Raw genomic sequence first — 22,000 nt, forward strand, 5'->3', positions numbered from 1 at the left:
ACCTGTTAAAAAAATTATTATGGAAGTTCTACGTGAGTTATGTGCACTTTCACTTGAAAGTTGAAATGATACATTTTCGTGTTAAAATTGCTTATGCCTAGATTTTTACTCATTTAACCGCTACATGGATGCTTTGCACTATAGCGTGAAAACCTGTGAAAAGTTTATGAAAAACCTATTAAAAGTTCTTATTTATGGAAGTTCTACATGAGTTACGTGCACTTTCACGCGAAATGACATGATGAAAATCAATAAGGTGTTAGAAATTGCTTACACCCAACTCTTTACTTCTGTAACTGCTATATGGGTGCTCTGCATACGCCACTACCAAAATAAACTTTGATTCCCCCATCGGTTTTGTCCTCCAGTTTTCTATAAATTTATTCGTACCTTCTTTCTCGCTACATATGTGAGTCATCAGTCGTGTTCTTTTCTTAGCTCATGGTTGTCGATTTGAAACTTTTGAGTGTCAATTCTTTTCTTTTTAGAGGTAGGATGGAAAGAAATAGAATGGGAGAAACAAAAGCAGAGAGACGATTAAGATTATTCAAACCAACTTATTTCTTCCTAGAAATGGGTGGTATGGAAAAAATTAGAGCAGAACAGAATGCTCCTATAGATTGCATAGCATCTAAGGAGCTTTAATGTTCCTCCTCCTTGGCCTTGAAAGGTTTTTTTTTTCCTCTTGTTTACTTCCTTTTTCAGTTTTTACTTGCCAATTTCGTCAAGTGATTATCATATTCCATCAAGAATATTTATATTTCAATACCAAATATGATGGAGTTTCATTCATTATCACATTCGTTATCCAAACCTAATGAAATTGTGCATATATTGATATCGAAATAACAACTAATCTTATCTTTGTTTGGACCCAAAATGAGCATTTTTGTTTGACAAAGCGTGTCTTGGAGAAATTGAGCCAATATCAGTGACTCACATATATATTTTCGATAAGTTCAAAAATATATTATTAAGAGGCTAAATAAGGCCTACCAAACATGGAAATGAAAAATCAACTTTAGCACATTTTCCTACTTCGGCTAGGAGAAAGCGAGCTAGACAAGAAATGAGGGATGGCGGACTAACCATCCGAACTCCAAATGAGTTGAAACTTTCCAGATTAATTCTAGACATCCCATTGATCATTTCTTATGAAGAGTGCCAAAGCTCGTTCGGAGTGGAAAACCTTCAAACAAACAGTCCAATTTTCTGCAGAAGCAAAACTTGGAAACTGGACCTGTAAGAGGTCCAGCAGCATTTCCAGCCCAACCACATGGAAATAAATTCTGAAATTTTACCACAATAATCTACATTCATGGTGGATCATTTCATATGAAGAAATCGAAGGTTGAATCTGAGTTCTTAGTGGAGATAAAAATTGAGGGATAAGGGAGCAGAAAATGACTTAAACCTAACAAATTTCATTAAGTGTTTAAGTATTCAAACCTAACATTCCATTAATGTTTAAGTGCTAAAACCTAACCCATTATGAGTTGTTTAAGGCCAAATAGTGTTGCTTGGTAGCCTATAAATAGAGGCTACAACATAGAAAAAAACACTCATTCATACATCAAAACATCTCTAAGATGATCTAAGTTCTCTCTAGAGCAAACCTCTCTAAGAGCAACTCCTTTCCTTCTCTTTCTCTTATCGGTGATCACACTCCTAGTCCTAGTCTTCTCAGAAGCCGACTTTCAGTGCCACCAAACCCTCTGTCAACGTGCTTCGGTCCTAGTCTCCTCGGGAGCCGACGGTAGTGCCGCGACCACAACGGTTACAGAACCAGCCAAGCAAGGGTAACGCCCTAGCAACCCAGCCAAGCTAAAGTCACGCTTTAGCAAGTACCAAACCCTCTGTCAACGTGCTTCGGTCCTAGTCTCCTCGGGAGCCGACGGTAGTGCCGCGACCACAACGGTTACAGAACCAGCCAAGCAAGGGTAACGCCCTCGCAAACCAGCTAAGCTAAAGTCACGCTTTAGCAAGTTCTCCCCACTTCCCGGTGATTTTCGCTCTGCTCGATCTACGACGTCGAGTATCGATTGTGTGAACAAGAAGAAACTCAACAAAAGTCCTCACCACGAGGCATAAAGAATCCCGCGACGAGGTTGGTGCTCTCCTCGTCTACAATCGCTTGATAGAAGTCAGGTCAAGGGACACCCCCAACGACCGCACCCGAACGGTGCTGGCACGCCCGCGCATAAAAGAGACTGTTGACCAGCTGCAACAAAAACTGGAGCCAAACAATCTTCTCTTATGCTTACAAATTTTGCACACGGTGAAGAATCTATCGCAAGTTCCCCTCTTTTGAGGCTTTATGGATCTAAAGAACTTGGAGAGAAGGGCCTTTAACACTAAGCCGACCAAGAGGATCAAGTGGGTGATAAAGCCCTTGTCATCTTGGGTTTAGAAGGTTTTGTATGTCACAGACAGATATCGTGACATTTCAAGTTGTTCATGATTTGTTGTTCAAGCTGGTAGGGTAATGGGTTATGGGAGGATTTATGGGCGAGGGTTGGGCTAAACTCTCCATTGATGATGATTTGAAGAAACACAAAGAAATGAGATAGAGATAACGATGGTTAGGATGGATATAGCAATTGAGGAGATAGAGATGAATCTAGTTATCTCTTATAATTGAAAGGAAAAGATATGTAGTGTGATTTTTCACTCTTTCATGGAATACCATATTTGTTGTTCAGACAAAATACTGCTTACTCTCTATACTTTGAGGGTCTCTACATTCCAATCATTTACCTTCTAATCTCAACAAAATACTCCTCGGACTCTCAAATCTCACTCAAGACGTCCATTCCATTAACTTTCCGTCTAAATGTGCCATTAACTCGTGACGTGGCAAATCATTCTACGCCACTTCAGCTTGGTGGGACCCATTTTAATGGTAAAATTTCTATTCTAACCCTAACTTCCTCCCCTTTTAATTTTTAAAATATTTTTTATTTTATTTTTCTGCATACCTCTTTTTCTTCCCTAGAAGAGCTAGGCAAAACAGCCATTTTCCTTTACCACAATTGAAACCAGAACCATCGAAAAACCCCAAATTGGTATAAAACCTTGAGCGACTTATAACAATGAACAAAATGAGAATTAAGTCATCCATGAGAACTTATTTAACTGAAAGTTAATAGTGAGAATGAATACCCACATACAATTGCCCACCAAGAACAGCAATAATGAATAATAGTCACAATTGCCTCAAAAATCACCAGCGCCACACAAAAGAAAAACCCACATACATAACCTCATTCAGATTCACAGAAAGATCAATACCCACATTCAAAAACTGGGTTCTCGAGTTTGAATCAGACTGGGTTGTTGTAGATGACGGTGTCAGCGTTGTCGATGGGGATAGGAAGGTCGCAGATGAGGCCAACGATGCCGTTTTGGATATGGGAGTCGCTGGGAAACCGCGATGGGGTTGAATGGATCGAAGAGAATTGAGATTGACAGAGAATGGGATATTGGATCGGGAGGTTTGGAAAGGTGGGAGTTTAACTGTTAAAACCCTCGAGCTTTGGCTTAGGAAGAAAAATTTGTGGGTTGAGCTCAGTGTTTGTGGGTTTGTGATCGGAAAACTGAGATCAATGGTGGTGATGGGGTTGAGCTCTGCCTAAAAAGAAGAGGTTTGCAAAATGAAAAATGAGAAGGAAAAAAAAAAAGGGAGGAAGGGAGGGGTAAAATAGAAATTTCACCTTTAAAATATGTCCCACGAAACTGAGTTAGCTTGGAAGAATTTGCCATGTCACAAGTTAACGGAATATTTGGACGAAAACTTGACGGATTGGACCTATTGGGTGAGAATTGAGAATTCAGAGAGTATTTTGACGAAATTAGAAGTCGAGGGATTGAACTGTAGAGACCCTCAAAATATAGAGAGTAAATAGTATTTAGTTATTGTTGTTCATTCAAAACCAATAAAAGTTAAAACAACCTTGAATAATTTGATCAAGTCTAGAACTTGGTTCTATGTCCTTAAGATGAAATTGTCTCTTTATCAATGTTTAAAGGTTTTATTGGCAAACGTTTTCCATGATACAACAATCTTTTTCTTGGGGTAGTAGCACTCCAAACTTAAGAACAACGAACTTAGATTGTGTTTGAACTCTCTCTTGAAAATGACTCAATTGAATTTCAAGACACTAGGAAAAACTCATATGCAAAAGGAGAGGAGGAGAGATCAAATTCAATTTTTTGAAAGAGGGCCAGTACGGCTGCCTTTAAGCCTTGATCATTAATGATATTGTAGAATACATGTTGAGGCGGGGGGGATGATACATGATCCCCAACTTACAATAAATATAAAGGGAACATCTCGAGATAATAACGAGAGTGTTATAACATTACCAATTAGCGAAGAATGCACTTTTGGCTACCCTGCTTGCTTTACAAATGTAGTGATATACCTGAAAGTATATGCTTACTCAAAGGCATAATATATTAATAATATCAGTTTTCCCACGATGTTGCCACTGAAAAAAGAATTTGATAACATTAGTTTCATCCTGCCATTAGAAGGTTACGAACACCATTTGACAAAACAAGGAACTCGCCTCCTAACTAGGCAGACCAGACATACAAGGCGTGCAGTCCGGGACAGAGCCCACGTCGCCTTACTACAAAATAGTAAGGACTTATTGCCGGCATAAAACTATATTTGATTATACTAACAAAATAACGAAAAATAAATAGTAAAAGAGATTGGGCCTAAAGTAGAAGCCTAGACCCATTTAATCCTTAATTAATGTAAAGACACAACCCACCAGAAATGGCCTAGAAGCCTAGGGCAGGCCCAAAAGCATACAGCAGCAGCAAGGTAGCTGCGCATGGCTGCGCACCTTCAGCACTGCCGAGACTGCACCTCAGCCTCCAACAAGTCACGTTGCTTCACCGAACCTTCGCCACCAACTGATTTTCCCGGCCAGATCTCCCAGGATCTCGGTTTCAATCCAAACCCATATCGAATCCAGGGAAGATCACCACGACCTCCATCAGCTTCCCACAACCCCAACACTAGGGAAAAAACAACGACAGCCTGCCTCGGAGCCCAAAATCGTCTCCACCAGATAACAGTTCATCTCCACTGTGCCACCCTTGCTTTCGTTCTCTACATATGCGCAGATTAGAGGTGCACCACTGCCTTGCTCTTGCTCCGGCCCCAACACTACTGTACCGCGTCAGTGGACTTACAGAACTAAGTTTCCTGTCCGACGACGACGTCCTAAGAACGCGCCCCCAGACGGGGCATTGGAACTAGACAGTGAGCACGCTAGACTTTCTTGGAGCTCATGCGACAAACTATTCTTTTTACTTGGATGTCTTTTTTCAATCAATTTTTTTAATGATATTGAATGTAATGTGACAGTATTTTATAGCGGTAAGATGACTATTGGAAGAGAAATGACTTTTCATCAAAATTGTCTTATGTGAATAGTTATGACTTCTCACTACATAGTCATTTATATCTATTCAACTTCACACATTTTCATTATATTAGTCATCCACAAATTATAAAAAATTAATAATTTAATATTAAATTATCCAACAAAGCCAACCATGAGTCCGATAATAAGTCCCAAAAAAATTGCGAAGGTGAAGGAAAAAAGCCTGGGTCACCTTGCCGGTATCTCCACCTCTTTAATTAGCAAGGCAGCTGGTCTCTTTCCACCTATCCAAGGTTCGAGTTCCCTTAGAAGTAAAGTTGCTTCTTTTTATGCTTTTCCAGTTTTCCCCCAGGTTCTTCTTTCTTCTTTTATTTTTGGTACAAAAATGGGGGTTACCACGGATTGAACACTCGACCTAAGGTGAGATAACTCAGCTGCATAACCGTCTTACCGCGCATTCATTTTTTCTATTTTTTTGACGAAAATAGGTCAGCTCTTTCATTAAATTCAGCAAGCAGTACAAGAACGAAACACCCCAATGGAGTCGACAGAAAGCAATCGCTCCTTCCTTTGGTTACAATTTCTTTTTCCTTGTTTTACCAATTTTCTACTTTTTTACTAGTGTTTCTTTGAAAAAATTTCTAAAATGTTTTCTTATTTAGTTCTACACTTCCATTAGTGTTTCTTTAAGAGAATTTCCAATTTTTTAGTGTCTAATACAATACACACACACACCTACTAAAATTAGCCCACCCCAACTTTATATCTTGTATCCGCCACTACCCCAAATCCTTCATCCTTATAGAAGCGGTCGACACCTACAGCTGTGCTAACTTCTCTATATCCAGCAAGCTGGTCTGGCCAGTATGGTGGAGAGATTAAAATTAGGATTTACCGAGCTATAAGCGTATGATTTTTCTCATTTATCTATTTGATCGAGTTCCCTTGGCTGTTGAGTAAAGGAGGCAAATTTTGGTCATCTATTCAATCATTTTCAGGTATCTTTGGATTGCTCTGTTTCAATTATATGTGGTCAGTGATACTATTGTGATTTTTGTGAATATAACAATCATCTTCCTTGTATGCGTTTAGACAATTTGAATTCAGTAATAGAATCACAGGAACAGTGCAACATAACACGATGAAAAGTAGACAAATAGAAACATATATATTTATAATAAATCAACTAATCACGATGCAAATTTGCAACAATCATCAATATACAAAAGGAAAAAAAAATTGAAGTAAAGCAAACTTTCCATCAACCAGAACGCCCAAAGGGATTATACAATGAATTTTGTCACGAAGATATCTCCTGATGTCCTGAATAACGTCAATCCATTAATGGTGAAGATTCTGTGGATGATGAAGCTTCTATGGGTGGTGAAGACAATGACAGATTCAAGAGGAAGCCAACCATGAGTCCAATAAGTCCCACAAAAATTGCAAAGGTGAAGGAAAAGCCTGGGTCACCTTTCCGGTATCTCCGCCTCTTCAGTACGTCCTGCAGTGAACAAGAGTAGACCATCAGTGGTGAGGGCTGCGAGTAAATATTTGATGCTCTTTATGTATATGTTCTTTCAAACGACATCTCTATATTTAATATGGGACTATACCCACTACTTATTTCAGGCTTTCAGCTCTTGTCAACCTCAGGTATACTATTTGACCTTATGTTGAGAGAAAGTGAACGAAGCAAAAATGAAAAATACAGACAGATTATGCTATTTCCTTTTTAACTCCTTCTATTTATGGTAAAGTTCTAGGACAGGTTAACTACTAAAGTCTTCTGTATGTCACTGTATAGCAAGAAGAAGAATAATTATAAACTGACCAGTTCCTGTTGAAGTGTCTGTGTTTGTCTAACAGCAGAATCTCTTTCTTCCTTCAGGCGCTGGAAAGCCTGATTCTACAGTAAAAATAAATAAATTTAAAGAGTAAGAATATGAAAAACTATCATACTATACACCAATGTGGTGTGCTTAGCAAGAAACTAGATATTGGACTTTACAAGATTTCAGTAAGGAACTATGGATTGAAAAAAATTAAGCTAGAACAATATAGCCACACTCGTAGTTGTGCTAGCAACTGGAGCCTCTTCACATCATCCCTTTGCTATTTTAATATCATACTGAATACCACCCTCACTTAATTCACACACTACTTGTAATCTCAAGAAGTCTAGAGCTGGGGTTTGGGTTTCTAGTTACAAATCATATTGCAACTTGCAAGGGAGGAAATTTAATATGCACCACATTCTTGGACTAAATATGTGAAGTAATTCAGTGAAGAACTGGCCTCAACAAACCAAAACAATAATCTGTACATGCACATTTTAGCAAGACAAACGGTTATTCCAAAATCGTGTACTTCAATAAAACTCACAGAATTGGCATCAAGACCACGCATAGAAGCTCCGTCTTCTGAGTTTCCTTGACCTGAACCCGGAGTTAAATAGACAACTCTAAGCTTGCACTCCTCTATTGTCCTTCCACTTTCTTTGGTGAACTGGATGAAACATTAAATAGTGCACAACGTCACTACTATTTCATATGAAGCAAGCTAATATGTAAAAGACAATAGTGTTCAACTTAAGCGTCTTACAGTATCTTGTGGAAGTTCATCAACATCAGAATTTGGAGGCACCGTTGTACTCTGTAGGAGAAATTTATCTTTGCACTGCATGTCTGGAGGATATTCTCGTTGGGCTTGGAGGGTGACTGCAGACCCAGCAGTTAGTGGAAGACAGTAATTATAAAATCTTTAAAAGAGAATAGAGGAGAAATAAGCACTATTAGCACTTTTGCAGGCTTGTGGATAGAGCTTGAGAAAATATTACACTCTTACAACTGGTACAACTCTTAGATTAAAAGGTTCTCATTCGTTGGGCAGTGTATTCCTAAAATTTCATCATAGGTGAGAAATTTCTACTGCACTCATTACAGTTACAGCTAAAGCAATGGAGATGATTATTGGCGAGTGTATTTCTAAGAAACCTTTATATGTCCTAAGAAATTTAGTACTCAACTTATTGTAAGGTATCAAATTTACAGTGTATTCCTAAGATACCTCTATATCTTATTAGCTAAAGCAGTGGGGAGATCATCTGCTTTGCAGCATAGTTCTAGGATACCTTCACATTTTGTCACAATTTCTTTCAATGTGAAGCTAATAAAAATAGAAAATCAAAAATGAAAACCGTAAAACTGTAACAAGTAGCACCTCTGATTACACATGAGTCCCAAGCCTGTATAACACCAGTGTTGGGCCGTACAAAGTACTTCTTAGGGGAAGTGGTTTTAACCTAGGGAAAAAAGTGGAAACTATCAAAAACATGTTGAACAAAATGTACTTTTAGTGACAAAAACTAAATATCATTCACCAACATAACTCGTACCTTGAAAGCAACATGGTTTTCTGTGTTGTTGATGACTTTTAGATCACAAAAGCTTTGCTTTTCCAGCTCAACTGATCAGCAAATGTCAAAACCACTAGTCCATTAGAACAGTATCAAACAATACTAAACTATCAAAGAAGAAATACATGACCAATAGTTTGAAAACCTGCCTGGAGTGGTACTATAAGGAGATCAGGTCACAGTTCAATGTGTGCTTATTTGCATTAACTACTAGAAAGAACTTTTTAATTTGAATCCTTTCAAAGAAAAGTCATCATATGTGGTGTATATCCTTATCTTATTATGGGTCAATACAAATTTAACCTTGAGGAAAAAGAAAAGTTTCATAACTAGGGGAAGCAAGTGAGCTTCATGTGGTCCAGTGTTGGCATGTTCATATGGTTTCTAGTTGACTCTGTACCAGCTTATTGTATATTATTTCCAGCATCCAGCTATTGCTGCTATTCTTATATTCTGTTAAACTTAGCTAGGACTACTACTGATATACCAGTTTTCTTTACATACTCAGACTAGAACCTAATATGTGAAGATTCCTACCAAAACCTAGGTTGTGGCCATGGGGATGGTGTAAAGCGATACGGTAGTAACAAAACTACCACTTAGCTCAAAGAACCGCGCAGATCTCAATTAAGGGGGAAAAAAAGGTAAAAAGCAGAGCTTAGAAAATGCAAAGGATACAAATCCAGAGGCCATGAGGAACCAAACAAGATTACAAGAGAAGCACATTAGCAGTGAACAAGAATGTCCCAGTGTCAGGTGAGAGGTCAGGCACACAACCATATTAAATCAGGTAAAGAAACCATCCCTAAATTTTATTCCCAAACACATTTCCGGCTTTCATTTTCTTCAGATGCTACGATCTTTGATCATATTCCACCTAGTCTTGGCACCTACTGCCATCTTAAGAGTTAAGATACTAATCTCAACAGCTCAACCATACCTACCAGAAAGTTTGTATGAATTGTATCTCAAGCCTTTTGAGGTCATTAATCTATATCATAAACTTTGCTTAGCTTTTACTGATCAAACTTCTGATTATAAATAATCTACTGTTCAATTGATCCAAAAAAAAAAAACAATTAACATGATCAAGAAAATGCCTAATTTTCCACGTTCATGCATTTCGATTATCATCAATATCTCCAAGAACTACATTACTATTGCAGAACAATTTCAGAAATGCACAGGGAATAACAGAGAGATTATTACATTGAAATCTGAGCTCCTCCGGAAGAACAGAGATCAACTGATTACCACCACCGGCACTCATGATTCCACGAACACGTACTGTTTTCTAATTTTTGCAAGTGATTCACCAAACAATTTCAAACCCTGCCATTCACATTAGCACAACAAACTCTAACATGTTTCAGAGAGAGAGAGAGAGAGAGAGAGAAGGTAGGCAAATTGAATGGAGAAGGAAAATGTGTGTGTGAGAGAGAGTGAAATTGAATTGGGGACTAACACATGGAGGAAGCAGCGTAGGTGGAGGAATGAAGAATGGTACGGATTGCTCGGTCCAAATCGGGCCGCCAAGATCGGGCGTCGGTCCGAGAGAGAGAGCGATCTTCTTTCTTCAGCGCCCACACCACAAAACCGTGCTCGGGAATTTTGGAATGGCGGAGCTGCTTCGGAATTTCAATGAGAGAGACGGGAGGGAGTGTAGCAGAGGACACGTGGCGACAGCAGGGGAATGGTGAAGCCCGCTTCAAAAGTGAGAGAGAGAGAGAAAATGCGTACCGGTCTTTACAACTACCAGACTGGAAGTGGGACCTCATGACGTGTCAATTGATCTGGTATTTTATTACGTTGACGTGTCTCTCTGCCTTTTAATCTGGAAATAAAATAATTTATTTGCCAATAGGGTAGGAGGAGTTGGTACCAATGACCAATGCAAGGGTTGAGTGGGAGATGTTTTCAAAATTTTATGGGACAATTGTCAAAGATAATATGAGCTATTAGAAGTGACTAACATGGGTTAGTTCAGTTGGTATGGGTGTGCAGCGTGCTTGTGGTTGAGTATCAATCTAAGTTTGATTTTCGCTGTTATTAGTCTTGCGTTGGGTCACGTGGTCTGTAAATTTTATGCATAAATCCATATTTGAGGGTTATGGAGATATGTATGATTGTATGTGTCACATGTCAGTTCTTCAGAGTCAAGGTTGTAGGTTTGCCTTGACGCACATGTGTAGGATAGCCTTCATCTCTTCAAAATATTTAAGATCAACTAAAAAAATCTTTATATAAAAGTGATTTCTGATTGGTAGACGCATCATGCTATGTGATGCAATAATACACTTGGTGAGGTTGTTATTGGCTAGTAGTATCATCGTATCTGTTAGAAGAAATACTGTAGATAAGAGAAGATCTTTAGCATGTCATCAATATACTAGATATTCTTAGGTAAGGCAGGAGTGCCATGTGGCAATACACCAGCCAATCAATGTGTATGCAAGGGATTGTTTTGGGTACTTCATTTTAATTAAATATGGGTAGTTTCAGAATACAATTAAAAAATAGAGAAATATGATTGGTTAGACATACCGGAGCACGTCTGCTCGTTAATCTCTCTCAAGAAGTTATACTACTATCTTCTCAAAAAACAAAAAACAAAAAAGGAGTTATACTACTAATATTGATCGACTAGCCAATCCAAAAGTGCCACGCGATTATCAATGTTTTTCAAATTCAACATCGGCTTTCTATAGTGAGACTGATGAATGGAGAGAGTCGATTGTATCGTGGTTTTTGGTATGGCAAGATCGTGTCTTTCAATAACCTTGCTGACAATGAATGTTATTTTGGAGAACTGGTGATAGTTTGATTGGATCGGGTCCGTTCATGATCAGCAGTACTACTACGTACTGGAGTAGGTTGATCATCATTTTCAATTATTTCAATGTAGTATTTGAAAGGCCTGTTGAAGGAGACCTGGTTTTTTTTTGGACTTCATCTCTTGGGTGTGTACAAAGGCACGACCACTACGATGACGATACTGACTAACCTGAGTTTTTGGTTTGGGTGTTGAAAGCAAATGGCTGTTTGATGGTGCTGGAAATTGGTCGGAGTTGAAACACATGAATAGTTTTTAACTGGACAGGAAATGATGATCCGGAGGGTTTAGATATAGTTACGGGTAAACCAATTCCGGAGGGTTCAGATTTAGGGTTGACTATTCTGAATTATGACTGCATTATCAATAATAGATATTGTTGTCTCTTCTCAAAAGAGTAATATATATACAAAATAAAAAATAAATTGAAAAACCTATAAAGCTAGAAAAGCTAAAATTAGATGAGCAAAATGTTATATATGCCATTGAGCCAGTGTGCGTGATATGGTCATGATGCTATAATTGATTTGATCTCGAGGGTCTATTCAGAAATTCAATACACTGTTGCAATCACTCTCGACCTGCTAGCTAGCACTACAATTAACGTACTTCTTTCAAATTCATCATGCATGACTGAACCTTATTCTCTTGAAACTTGAACTTGGGGAAAGAGAGATCGATATGCAAATATATAATGATTCCAAATTAAGGGTGAGTAGAAATTAAGCCCGGGCCGGGTCACCTTTGACTCTCAAAGCTTGGCATCTTCCGTATATCCTGTAGCAAATAAAGGAGATATAAGAGAACGTCAGTGGCCGGTGAGAGTTGCAAGTAATTATTACCTTGGATTTGATACCGATCGAGTGTATAAGTGACTACATTTCCGGTACTTAATTGAGCTCATTGGGATGAACACAGATCATATGATTACCACAACCGCCACTCATGATGGACGACCACCAAGATCTGAATCTTTGTCCAAACCCTGCCACATTCACATTGCCAAAACAAACCCTAGCTCAGAAAAAAAAAACAGAGAACTAATCCCTCTGAACTCTGAAGTACATGTTTGAGAGAAAGAGAAAACGTAGGCGCAAATTGAATGGTAAAAGAAAATGTAGTGTGACTGTGTGAGGGATAGAAATTGAACAGAAATTGGTACTAAATTAAGTATACAGAAATTCCAAAGGTGAAGAAAAAGCTTGGTCACCTTTCCGAGATCTTTGCCTCTTCAGGATATCCTGCATGTTGCGAAGAAAAGGAGATAGAATAGACGTCAGTGGTGACAGTTGCAAGTGATAATTACCTTGGCTTTGATACTTAAAAATATGTAACTATATATAAAGCTTCCAGTACTTGTTTCAGCCCTTATTAACCTCACTCATACGTACTGTTTAATAAGCATGTTGAGAATGTGTGAAGAAATAAAAAAAAGATCAAACTCTCATTACAGAAAGGTTATGCTAATGTACAGATGCTCTCTCTTAACTCCTTGTAATGTTGTTTTGAACATTTAACTTCAGTATTTTTGTGCGTATGTTATAGCACTAGCTACCTCAGTCTTTTGTATGTGTAGAATAGGAAGAAGAATTAATCAACTATATATAAACTGACCAGTTCCTCTTGAAGTATCTGTGTTTGTTTAACAGCTGAATCTCTTTCTTCCTTCAAGCGCTGCAAAGAATTCTACAGCAAAAAACATTTCAAATATTAAGAATAAGAAAAGATTGCAAATATACTAACCACTGTGAAGAGCTTTCACAAGGAAACAGATTACAATTTTTCAGTATGGACTGAAAGAAAGCACATATGGCAGTGTGGCGATGATCGACTATTAGAGGTTTTCTAGTAGTGTACATGAATATGGAAATGTAAACACACCTGTAGGTGAACTGCACCCGGATAGATATACACAACCCTAAACTTGCATTCCTCTATTGTCCTTCCGATTCCCTCGGTGAACTGGGTGATACATTAATTGGTGGACAATGTCACTACCATTTCAAACTGACAAAGGAACCTAGTAAAAGAGAGAGAATAGTATCCAACTCAAACTGCTTCTTACGGTATATTTTGGAAGCTCATCAAAATCAGAATTTGGAGGCACTATTGTGCTCTGTAGGAGAAACTTATCTTTGCACTCCATATTTGGAGGATATTTTCGTTGGCCACGGAGGTTGACTGCATAGTGCAGACCCAGCAGTTAATTAAAAGCCAGTATTGTTAAATCTTCTAAAGAAATAAAGAAGAATATGATAAGCACTATTAGGCACTTAGAAGACTTGTTGATAGAGCACAACATGCTGTATCTTAATTACTTTCTTATAACTGCTCCGAGCCAGATAGTAATTCTTTGATCAAAAGTTCGCAATTGAGTATATGACAGTATTTCCTTAGACATATTCCTTTGGGCAGTGTATACCAAACTTGTTCAAGTTATAGCTAAAGAACTGAGAAATCATTTGCGTTGCAGTGCAATCTTAAGATACCTCCATATGTTGTCAGACATTTCTTAGTACTATTGAGGTAAAGGCGATATAATTAAAAAGCAAAATGAGAACTGTAAATGTATAACAAGTAACAAGTAACACCTCTGATGATACATGAGTCCTGAGCCTTTATAACCCCCATGTTGGGCCGTACAAAGAACTTCATAGGTGCACTGGTTTTAACCTAGAGAATAGAGGAAACAATCAAAAATAGAACAGAACAGATTTACAATGACAAAATTAAAACTGATTAACCAAACAAAATCGGTACCTTGAAAGCTACATGGTGTTCTGTATTATTGACAACTTTTAGATCACAAAAGCTTTCCTTTTTCAGTTCAACTGATCAACATATGTCAAAATATAAGTGTATTGGAAAAAAGAAGAAAAAACAAATCATACTATGACAGAAGAAAATACTTAACCAAGAATGTGAACTACTCCTGCCTGGACTATAAAACAAATCATGTTATAGTACATTAGCTGTTATCAGATTACCTATAGCACAAATTCTTTCAGTTAGGAACATTTCAAAGACCAAGCAGACTAGTATTTGCAGCAATTATCATATGCATTGTACATGACTTTTTAAATCATGGATCTAAGACCTGCTTAACTTTGAGAAAGATATCTTTGATAACTTGTGATTGGCAAGTGAGCTTCATGTGCTCTGCTGTTCGCACCAGTTTTTCATGTGGTTTCTAGTGGGACTCTTTAGCAGGGTATATTTACATACCTGTTATAACTCCCATTCAGCTATTCCTATATTGCTTCCAAATTGTGCTAGGACTACTAGTGATATAATCACCAGTTTCCATTACATATTTACAACTCGAGTGATAAACACATTACATATATTCACAGTTTCACACTCAGTGATATACATATTACATATATTTCAGGCTAGAACCTCATTATGTCCCAATTCGCACCAAAACCTAGCTTGTAACCATGGGAGTGGTATTAAGCATACAATTATAGCCAAGTGACACTCAGTTAGCTCAAACCACCGCAGATGCAGATTAGGAAGAAGCTTAATTACTAAGAGCTCAAAACCCAAACGATACTAATTCAGAGGCCATGCATGTGAACTAATCAAGAGAAGCACAATATTACTAAATAAGAAAGCAATCAGTGTCGATGAGAGGTCGAGCAATACACAACCGTATCAAATCAGTTAAAACAAAAACTCTCTATATGACTTCCAATGGCTTCCTAGACGATGATCTTTGATCACGTTATTTCAACCCTATCTACCATCAAATTGTAACTTAAAAAGCCTCTCCAGTCCCTCTCTAGATCTTAACATTCGAATAATCAATAATATCTAATGTCTAATATATTTTCATATAACCACAAAGAACAAAATGCCCAAGGTTTCTTGTTTATGCAATTCAATTCAATTATCATTGTTCAAGATATGGGAAGAGAAAGATAGAGAAAGTACATGGAAATCTGAGCTCATCGGGATGAACAGAGATCAAGTGAAAACCACCACCGTCACTCTTAAAAGACGAACAGCAAGATAAGAACGGTTCTCTTCCTTTACCACACCCGTCTCTTCCATTTATGCACATTACCACAATAAACAAACCCTAGCTCAGAAAGAGTGAACTAATCCCTAAATCTGTGAGTGAGTGAAAGCGAAAAAGTAGGTGAGAATTGAATCGTAAAAGAAAACGTATGAGAGGCTAGGGAGAAGTTCAGTTGGGGACTAACACATGGCGGAAGCAGCAGAAAATGTAGGGTTTCCAATTTCTTCAATCCAACTTGCTCTGCTTCGGTGTCCGGGAGAAAAATAGAGCAATGAGAGAGGACACATGCCAGTGTAGAGGACATGTGTCAGCAGGAAGCAAATGGTGAAGTCCGTTTCCTAAGGTAAGACGGAGAGGGGGAAGGCCAGGGGAGCAAGGAGAAGCTTATGAGTTTTGAGAGAGGAGTGAGGCCATTGTTGACGTGTCCCGCTGGTTTTCAATTTTAATTAAATTTCTGCTTGTAGAATTTGTAATCCTCCTCTTATTTGGTTTTGCATATCCTACAAGGAACAAAGTCTATTTCTAAAATGCTATTGAATTGGAAACCTTTCCAGTTCCTATATATGTCGGCTAAAAGTCACGCACAATATATATGCGCGAGTGGCCACAAACTTTTTCATTCAAATTCTTAGTTGTGCATCGATCTCTCTTTGGTCATTTCTACTTGATTTGTATTCCTACTACTTTTGTTGTTCCGTCATGGCTTTCAGAAGTATCATAGTGATTTTCTTTGTTACGATGACTCTTTTACGAGTTTGTTCCAATGCCTTTTCATTTGAGGCTGTTCACAGAGCTGGAGTAGTTCATAATGTCGGTGACTCAATTGGGTGAGTATTTTCGGTGATTACAAGAACTGGACTTCCACTACTAGAAATTTCCCCATTCCACACTGATTTGAATTAATTCCCTTTATCCCAATACACACTGATAATAGTGGCTAATGACATTAGCCACTAATAAGGGATCAATCCCCTCTATTACAGGTGTTATTGGGACAATCCAGTATGGATTAAACAAGGCATACCAAATCAAAACCCAATGCAGCACATAGCCTTTTTCTTTCCCACTGTTATTGTATCTGTGTGTTTTCTAAATGCTATGGGGAATTCCACAAAAGAATTTCATGTTGGAGACACTCTACTTTTTGTTTATAATAAGAAAATTTCATAACTTGATGGAAGTGAATGGAGAAGATTCCCAATCTTGCAACAAAAAGTCTCTTCTAGCACACTATGCTTCCGGACATGATTCTATCCCTCTTAACAAACCTGGCGACTATTACTTCATTTGTGGTAGATATTTTGAACTAGAGTGGTATGCTATACGACTCTCAAGGAACCATGCCACAGTTGCCAAGCAGGACAAAAGCTTCACGTCAAGGTCACTACCAATGTCAAATCACCATTTCATTGCAAGTCCAACCCTAGCACTACACCTCGGTGATCGATAATGTACATGTCAAAAGTTTTTTTTTGTTAAAGTAAAATGGAATTGCAGAGAGAATTGTGTTGTATTATTGATAATAGGAGCCCTTTATATAGGGAGTTACAGAGTACATGAAAGGAAATAGAATCCGAATCAACTACGAAATCTAGAACATTCTCCTATTACAACTCTACGACTAAAACCCTAGTTTGAAGAGGCACACATGATGTCGACATCCTTCAACACTCCCCCTTGTGCCGCTCAAACGTGGTGATGACGCTTTGATCGTTGCCTCACTAAAAACCTTGCCAGGTAACAAAAACTCTGTGGGACAAAAATAACCCTGGTCGAAGGACAAAAAGAGCACAACACGTCCTTCACTCTTCGAGATCGAACATGTAGACATCATACCTCCCCCTGATTGCAATAATCATGGGAGTTCGGATAACTTTCTTAATCCAATGCTCTTCACATGTTTCTCGAAAGTGGATTTAGGTAACGACTTAGTAAATAAGTCAGCTATATTATCCTCAGATCGGATTTGATTCACTTCAAGATTTAGAAGTGCTTGTTGTTGCTGATTGTAAAAGAACTTAGGCGATATATGCTTGGTGTTGTCGCCCTTGATGAAACCTAATTTCATTTGCTCAATACAAGCTGCATTATCTTCATAAATGCATGTAGGTTCATCTGTGGTAGACTTCAAACCACAAGTTCCTCAAATGTGTCTAACTACAGACCTTAGCCATATGCATTCTCACAAGGCTTCATGTAGAGCAATAATCTCTGCATGATTTGAGGAAGTAGCAACAAGGGTCTGCTCTGTAGACCTCCAAGATATCGCTGTGCTTCCCATGGTAAAGACATAACCAGTTTGGGAGCGACATTTGTGAGGGTCAGAGAGATACCCTGCATCAGCAAAACCCATCAAGACATCGTTGTCATTTTGATGGAGGGGAGGAGGAGGACGTCGGTCACCATGGACGGTGTCACTGGTGTCAACATCACGGAAGGTGGCATTTTGCCTTGACTCGATTATTTGAAATCCGGTGATGTTTTAAATGTAGGAGGAGCAATGGCAGGTGAATGGTAAAGACTGGAACAGTTAGAGGCCTAGAACAGTACAAACTCAAATTCACGTTCGATCTACTCACACTAATAGGCCGCAAGGCGTCCGTTCATCATCAACCACCTCAGAAATCTTATCAACAATAGCTCGAAGCCTATCTTATAGGATATGATCCTACATTTGGGAAACAATCTCAATCAAGGTCTCTTTGTGCTCACGTCTCCTAGATGAAAGCTTGAGGCTGGACAGAGAAACCCTAATCACTTATTCTTCCCGGAGAGGTTGACCTTGTAATGGCTGACCGATATGTTTTATAATAAACCTTTTGAAGTAATTCCACAGCGTAAATCTGATCGGAACCATGTCCGCCACATGCTCGGAGGGCAGAGGTTCTGTTTTAGGAAATGATTGATATACGCTGCTACAAAAAAACTGTCTCTCGTTGACCTTCATCTGCTTCAAATCTTCATTGGAAGAGAGGAGTTGGGCAGGGTACCGGTTTATCTTATTTATAGAGAAGTGAACCCTAACTGGTTCTCTCCTTCTCCTTTAAGGATTGGAACTTCCTTGTTATCCCATAAAAAAAAAAAAAAAAAAAAAAAAAAAAAAAAAAAACGGATTGGAATACCTGAAGAATTACTTCTTTCGGTTCCATAAATTTAGAAACTCTTAGGCCCATTTTCTTGTTTGAGATAAAAAAAAGGGCCCATTTTAAATAGGCAAAATAGCCAAATTACCCCTTAACTTTTTCCATAACTGCCAATTTATCCCTTGACATTTCAATTTTGATTTTTCACACCCTTACTTTTCTAATTCTTGCCGAATCACACCTTACCGTTAACTTTTAGAATTTCCATCCAATTTCTCCGTTAACTTGCTGGGCGTTTTCGTCTTTCCAACTGTCACCCAAAAGAAAAAAAAAGAAAAAAAACTTAACAAACTAATTGTTCAAGAATGTCAATTCGTACAAAAACAAAATAACATGAGGGTAATATTTTTTCTTTTCATCTCTTCGCTTTTATCGTTTAATTTCTCTCGAAAAGAAAAGAAAAAAAAAAGAGTCTCATGGTTAAGGATTTTTTTTTTTGGGTGACAATTGGAAAGACAAAAACGCCCAGCAAGTTAATGGGGAAATTGGATGGAAAATCTAATATCCAATAAAAATAGGAACTTCTATTTTTTGGTACTCTGTTTCACAGTTCTTGAAAACAGACTATATGAAGGTAGATAGAAGCTAGCAGAATAACCTATTTCTGCTTATTAACACAATTAGAGTCATAAATTACTCCTATTGTTTCCAGACAAGATTAAATACCATTGAAATACAGACTTGCTTATGCCTTCACCTCAAAGATAACTAAGTGATTTTCAAACCCCGTTTCAAAAAAAAAAAAAAACTAAGTGATTTCCTATACTTTCCTATTAAAGCATTTGACATAGTACATTTGTTTGTGGCCATGGGTCCAATAAGGCAACATACATCCTGAAGAATCATCAAGTCTCTGTTTTAAAAATTTCTGAGAAGAAGCAGATAAAGATTTTCCTGATTCTTTGATTCTTGCTGTTCACCTTTCAAAGGAGCAGGTTAGTCTGTAGGCTTGAAAGAAAGAAAAATAAGATAGCAATATGAGTGTTCATTTCATGTAAGTGATTAGAATTAGGTTCAAGAAGGCATGATTTATGCCCAAAACCTCAGCCCATGTCAAGAATAAGTAATTTAGAGAACAAAGAGTTAGAGATTAGGTGATTAGCTAAGAAGCACTGAAACGGGTACGAGTTTCCGGATACGTTACGATCGGAAACGTGGAAACGACAAATCTTAAATGTAATAGGAAACGGAAACGTGAAGGAAACGCCAATTATATATATATATATATATATATAATTAGAAAAAAAAAATATGAAACATAAACAAAGTACTAGTTTATGACAATCAAACATTATCAATCCAAAGGTTCCTATTTATAAAACATAAACAAAGTACTAGTTCATGACCTCTCTCTCGATCTAGGTCTGTTGTTTTTTTTTTTTTTTTTTTTTTTTTTTTTGTACAAGTAAAAAGTCAGTATTACCCCCACGTTTCCTATTTATTTACATTCTGGCGTTTCCACATTGGATACAGACGTTTCCAAACCGTTTCCAAATTCGGATACGCGTTTCCGAGCGTTTCCGACCCGTTTCCGTTTCCGAAACGGGAAACGCGGCCATTTTGGCGTTTCCATGCATCATAGGTGATTAGAAATAGGTTCAAAAGGCCGGGTTTAATCCCAGAACCTCAACCCCTGTCAAGAATAAGAAATTTAGAGAAGAAAAAGAGAATAGGTGACTAGAAATAGATTCAAGAAGGGAGGGTTTAAGCCCAGAACCTCAACCCTAGAACAAGCAATTTAGAGAAGAGAGAGAGAGAGAAGATTGAGAGAGAGGAGAGGGGGAGAGAGAGGAGAGGGAGGAGGGGGGAAGTTTTACCTGGAGATAGTTGACGGAGATGAGTTCGCAGTGGGCAGGTCTAGTACTCAGAGAGAGAGAGTGGTTATATTTCAGAGAACTTCTATTTTTTGGCTTTGTTTCACGGTCTTTGAAAACAGAGTACCTTCAAAAAGTCGGTCATTCTTTTCTTTTATTATGTAATTTTGCGATCAATAATAATAATAATAAGAATAATAATAATAGTGGTAGTAGTAATAAAACTAAGTTTTTCTCGCTAAAAAAAAAATGTAATTCAAAAACACTGACTAGTTTGTCTATCATGTTTAAATTCCACATTATCCTATCAACATATTCTTCTGTAGAAGATTGGTAGGGGAGATTGAATTTTTTTGTGAAATGTTGTTCGATTAGGGGAGAGTTGGGTACTGGGTATGATAGTAGATTGTGTTTATTGATTTGAATTGAGGATGTTTTGACACACATATATTGTCGTTCTATATTCTGTAATGTGTTGCTGCTTGGGGATTTTGTTGTCTGAGGCAAGATAGCACTTTCTCTAGATTGTTTTAAGTCAGTGCCATGGTACTCTAACTTTTGGAGAATTGGAGATGAGATTGAACTGATAGGAGCTAGTGACTGGTTGAAATGTTCATGAATTTAGTGTATGTCTGACTAACTCTTTAGGTCTTAAGACTTAGGTGACCATTTCATGCATTCTGTAGAAACAAATTGCCCAATTGAGGATGTAAGTACAAAAGTTTGTACGTCTTGAGTGGTTGCATTCCCATACAAAATCAAGTGGAGCACTCTCACATTTCGTCATTGGAAGTTTTTTTAATATTTTTTTTATTTTTATTTTTATCAAAATGGGAATTCATTAATCCTCAATAAAGAACTACATCAAGAAGTATATAGTGGCCTCATTAAACCCTACAAAACCAGAGGGAAGAGTACCACACTCCATATCAAAGACTCAATGACATAACTCACTGACTTAGATCGTCGACTAGAATTGGATTTAGCCAATCTGGTGTCATTCTCCACCAATAAGTAGGGAACGACATAGATAGGCCAGCTCTGGCCACACAATGGACAACCTTATTACACTCGCTAGGGATATAACCCCAACTACAAGACTGAAAATGACTCAAAAGAACCTTGGCTTCCTCTACTAATGCTCCATCCGGGCTAAAATCCTCCTGTGGAGAGTTAAGAGCCGTAAAAATGTTCTGAGCATCACCTTCAATCTCCAAGTGTGAAAACCCCGCTTGAAGACAAAAATGCAACCCATTTATTAAGGCTAAAAACTCACAAGTTTGCGGGCTCAAGTAACCAATCCCTAGTACTGCCAGTACACACCCCGCTTGGTCCTTATTTTAGTCATTTAGGCTAAATCACCACC

The 22,000-nt window shown here is 38.0% G+C and overlaps 2 protein-coding genes across 4 annotated transcripts; both read right to left on the reverse strand.

Moving 5' to 3' along the window:
• Positions 1-6,551: 6,551 nt before the first annotated feature.
• LOC133746559 (vesicle-associated protein 2-1-like) lies at positions 6,552-10,520 on the reverse strand. Its single transcript, XM_062174726.1, has 8 exons — positions 10,286-10,520; positions 10,030-10,152; positions 8,800-8,870; positions 8,625-8,706; positions 8,007-8,122; positions 7,788-7,910; positions 7,237-7,311; positions 6,552-6,906 (listed from the first exon to the last, which is right to left on the reverse strand). Exons 2-8 carry the CDS (start codon positions 10,088-10,090, stop codon positions 6,736-6,738), a joined length of 699 nt encoding a protein of 232 aa, XP_062030710.1. The 5' UTR covers positions 10,091-10,152; positions 10,286-10,520; the 3' UTR covers positions 6,552-6,735.
• A 1,569-nt stretch (positions 10,521-12,089) lies between these two features.
• LOC133746560 (vesicle-associated protein 2-1-like) lies at positions 12,090-16,730 on the reverse strand. 3 transcript variants are annotated; one of them, XM_062174728.1, is made up of 9 exons: positions 15,590-16,729; positions 14,414-14,484; positions 14,245-14,326; positions 13,719-13,834; positions 13,535-13,615; positions 13,268-13,339; positions 12,864-12,894; positions 12,533-12,638; positions 12,090-12,430 (listed from the first exon to the last, which is right to left on the reverse strand). In XM_062174728.1, exons 1-8 carry the CDS (start codon positions 15,717-15,719, stop codon positions 12,544-12,546), a joined length of 678 nt encoding a protein of 225 aa, XP_062030712.1. In that variant the 5' UTR covers positions 15,720-16,729; the 3' UTR covers positions 12,090-12,430; positions 12,533-12,543. The 3 variants fall into 3 exon arrangements, with proteins under 3 accessions (XP_062030712.1, XP_062030713.1, XP_062030711.1); XM_062174729.1 differs by having other exon boundaries at positions 12,093-12,430; positions 12,585-12,638; positions 15,590-16,730; XM_062174727.1 differs by having other exon boundaries at positions 12,094-12,430; positions 12,496-12,638; positions 15,590-16,723.
• Positions 16,731-22,000: the final 5,270 nt, after the last annotated feature.

This window comes from Rosa rugosa, chromosome 4, assembly GCF_958449725.1.
Source record: "Rosa rugosa chromosome 4, drRosRugo1.1, whole genome shotgun sequence".
Lineage (NCBI taxonomy): Eukaryota > Viridiplantae > Streptophyta > Magnoliopsida > Rosales > Rosaceae > Rosa > Rosa rugosa.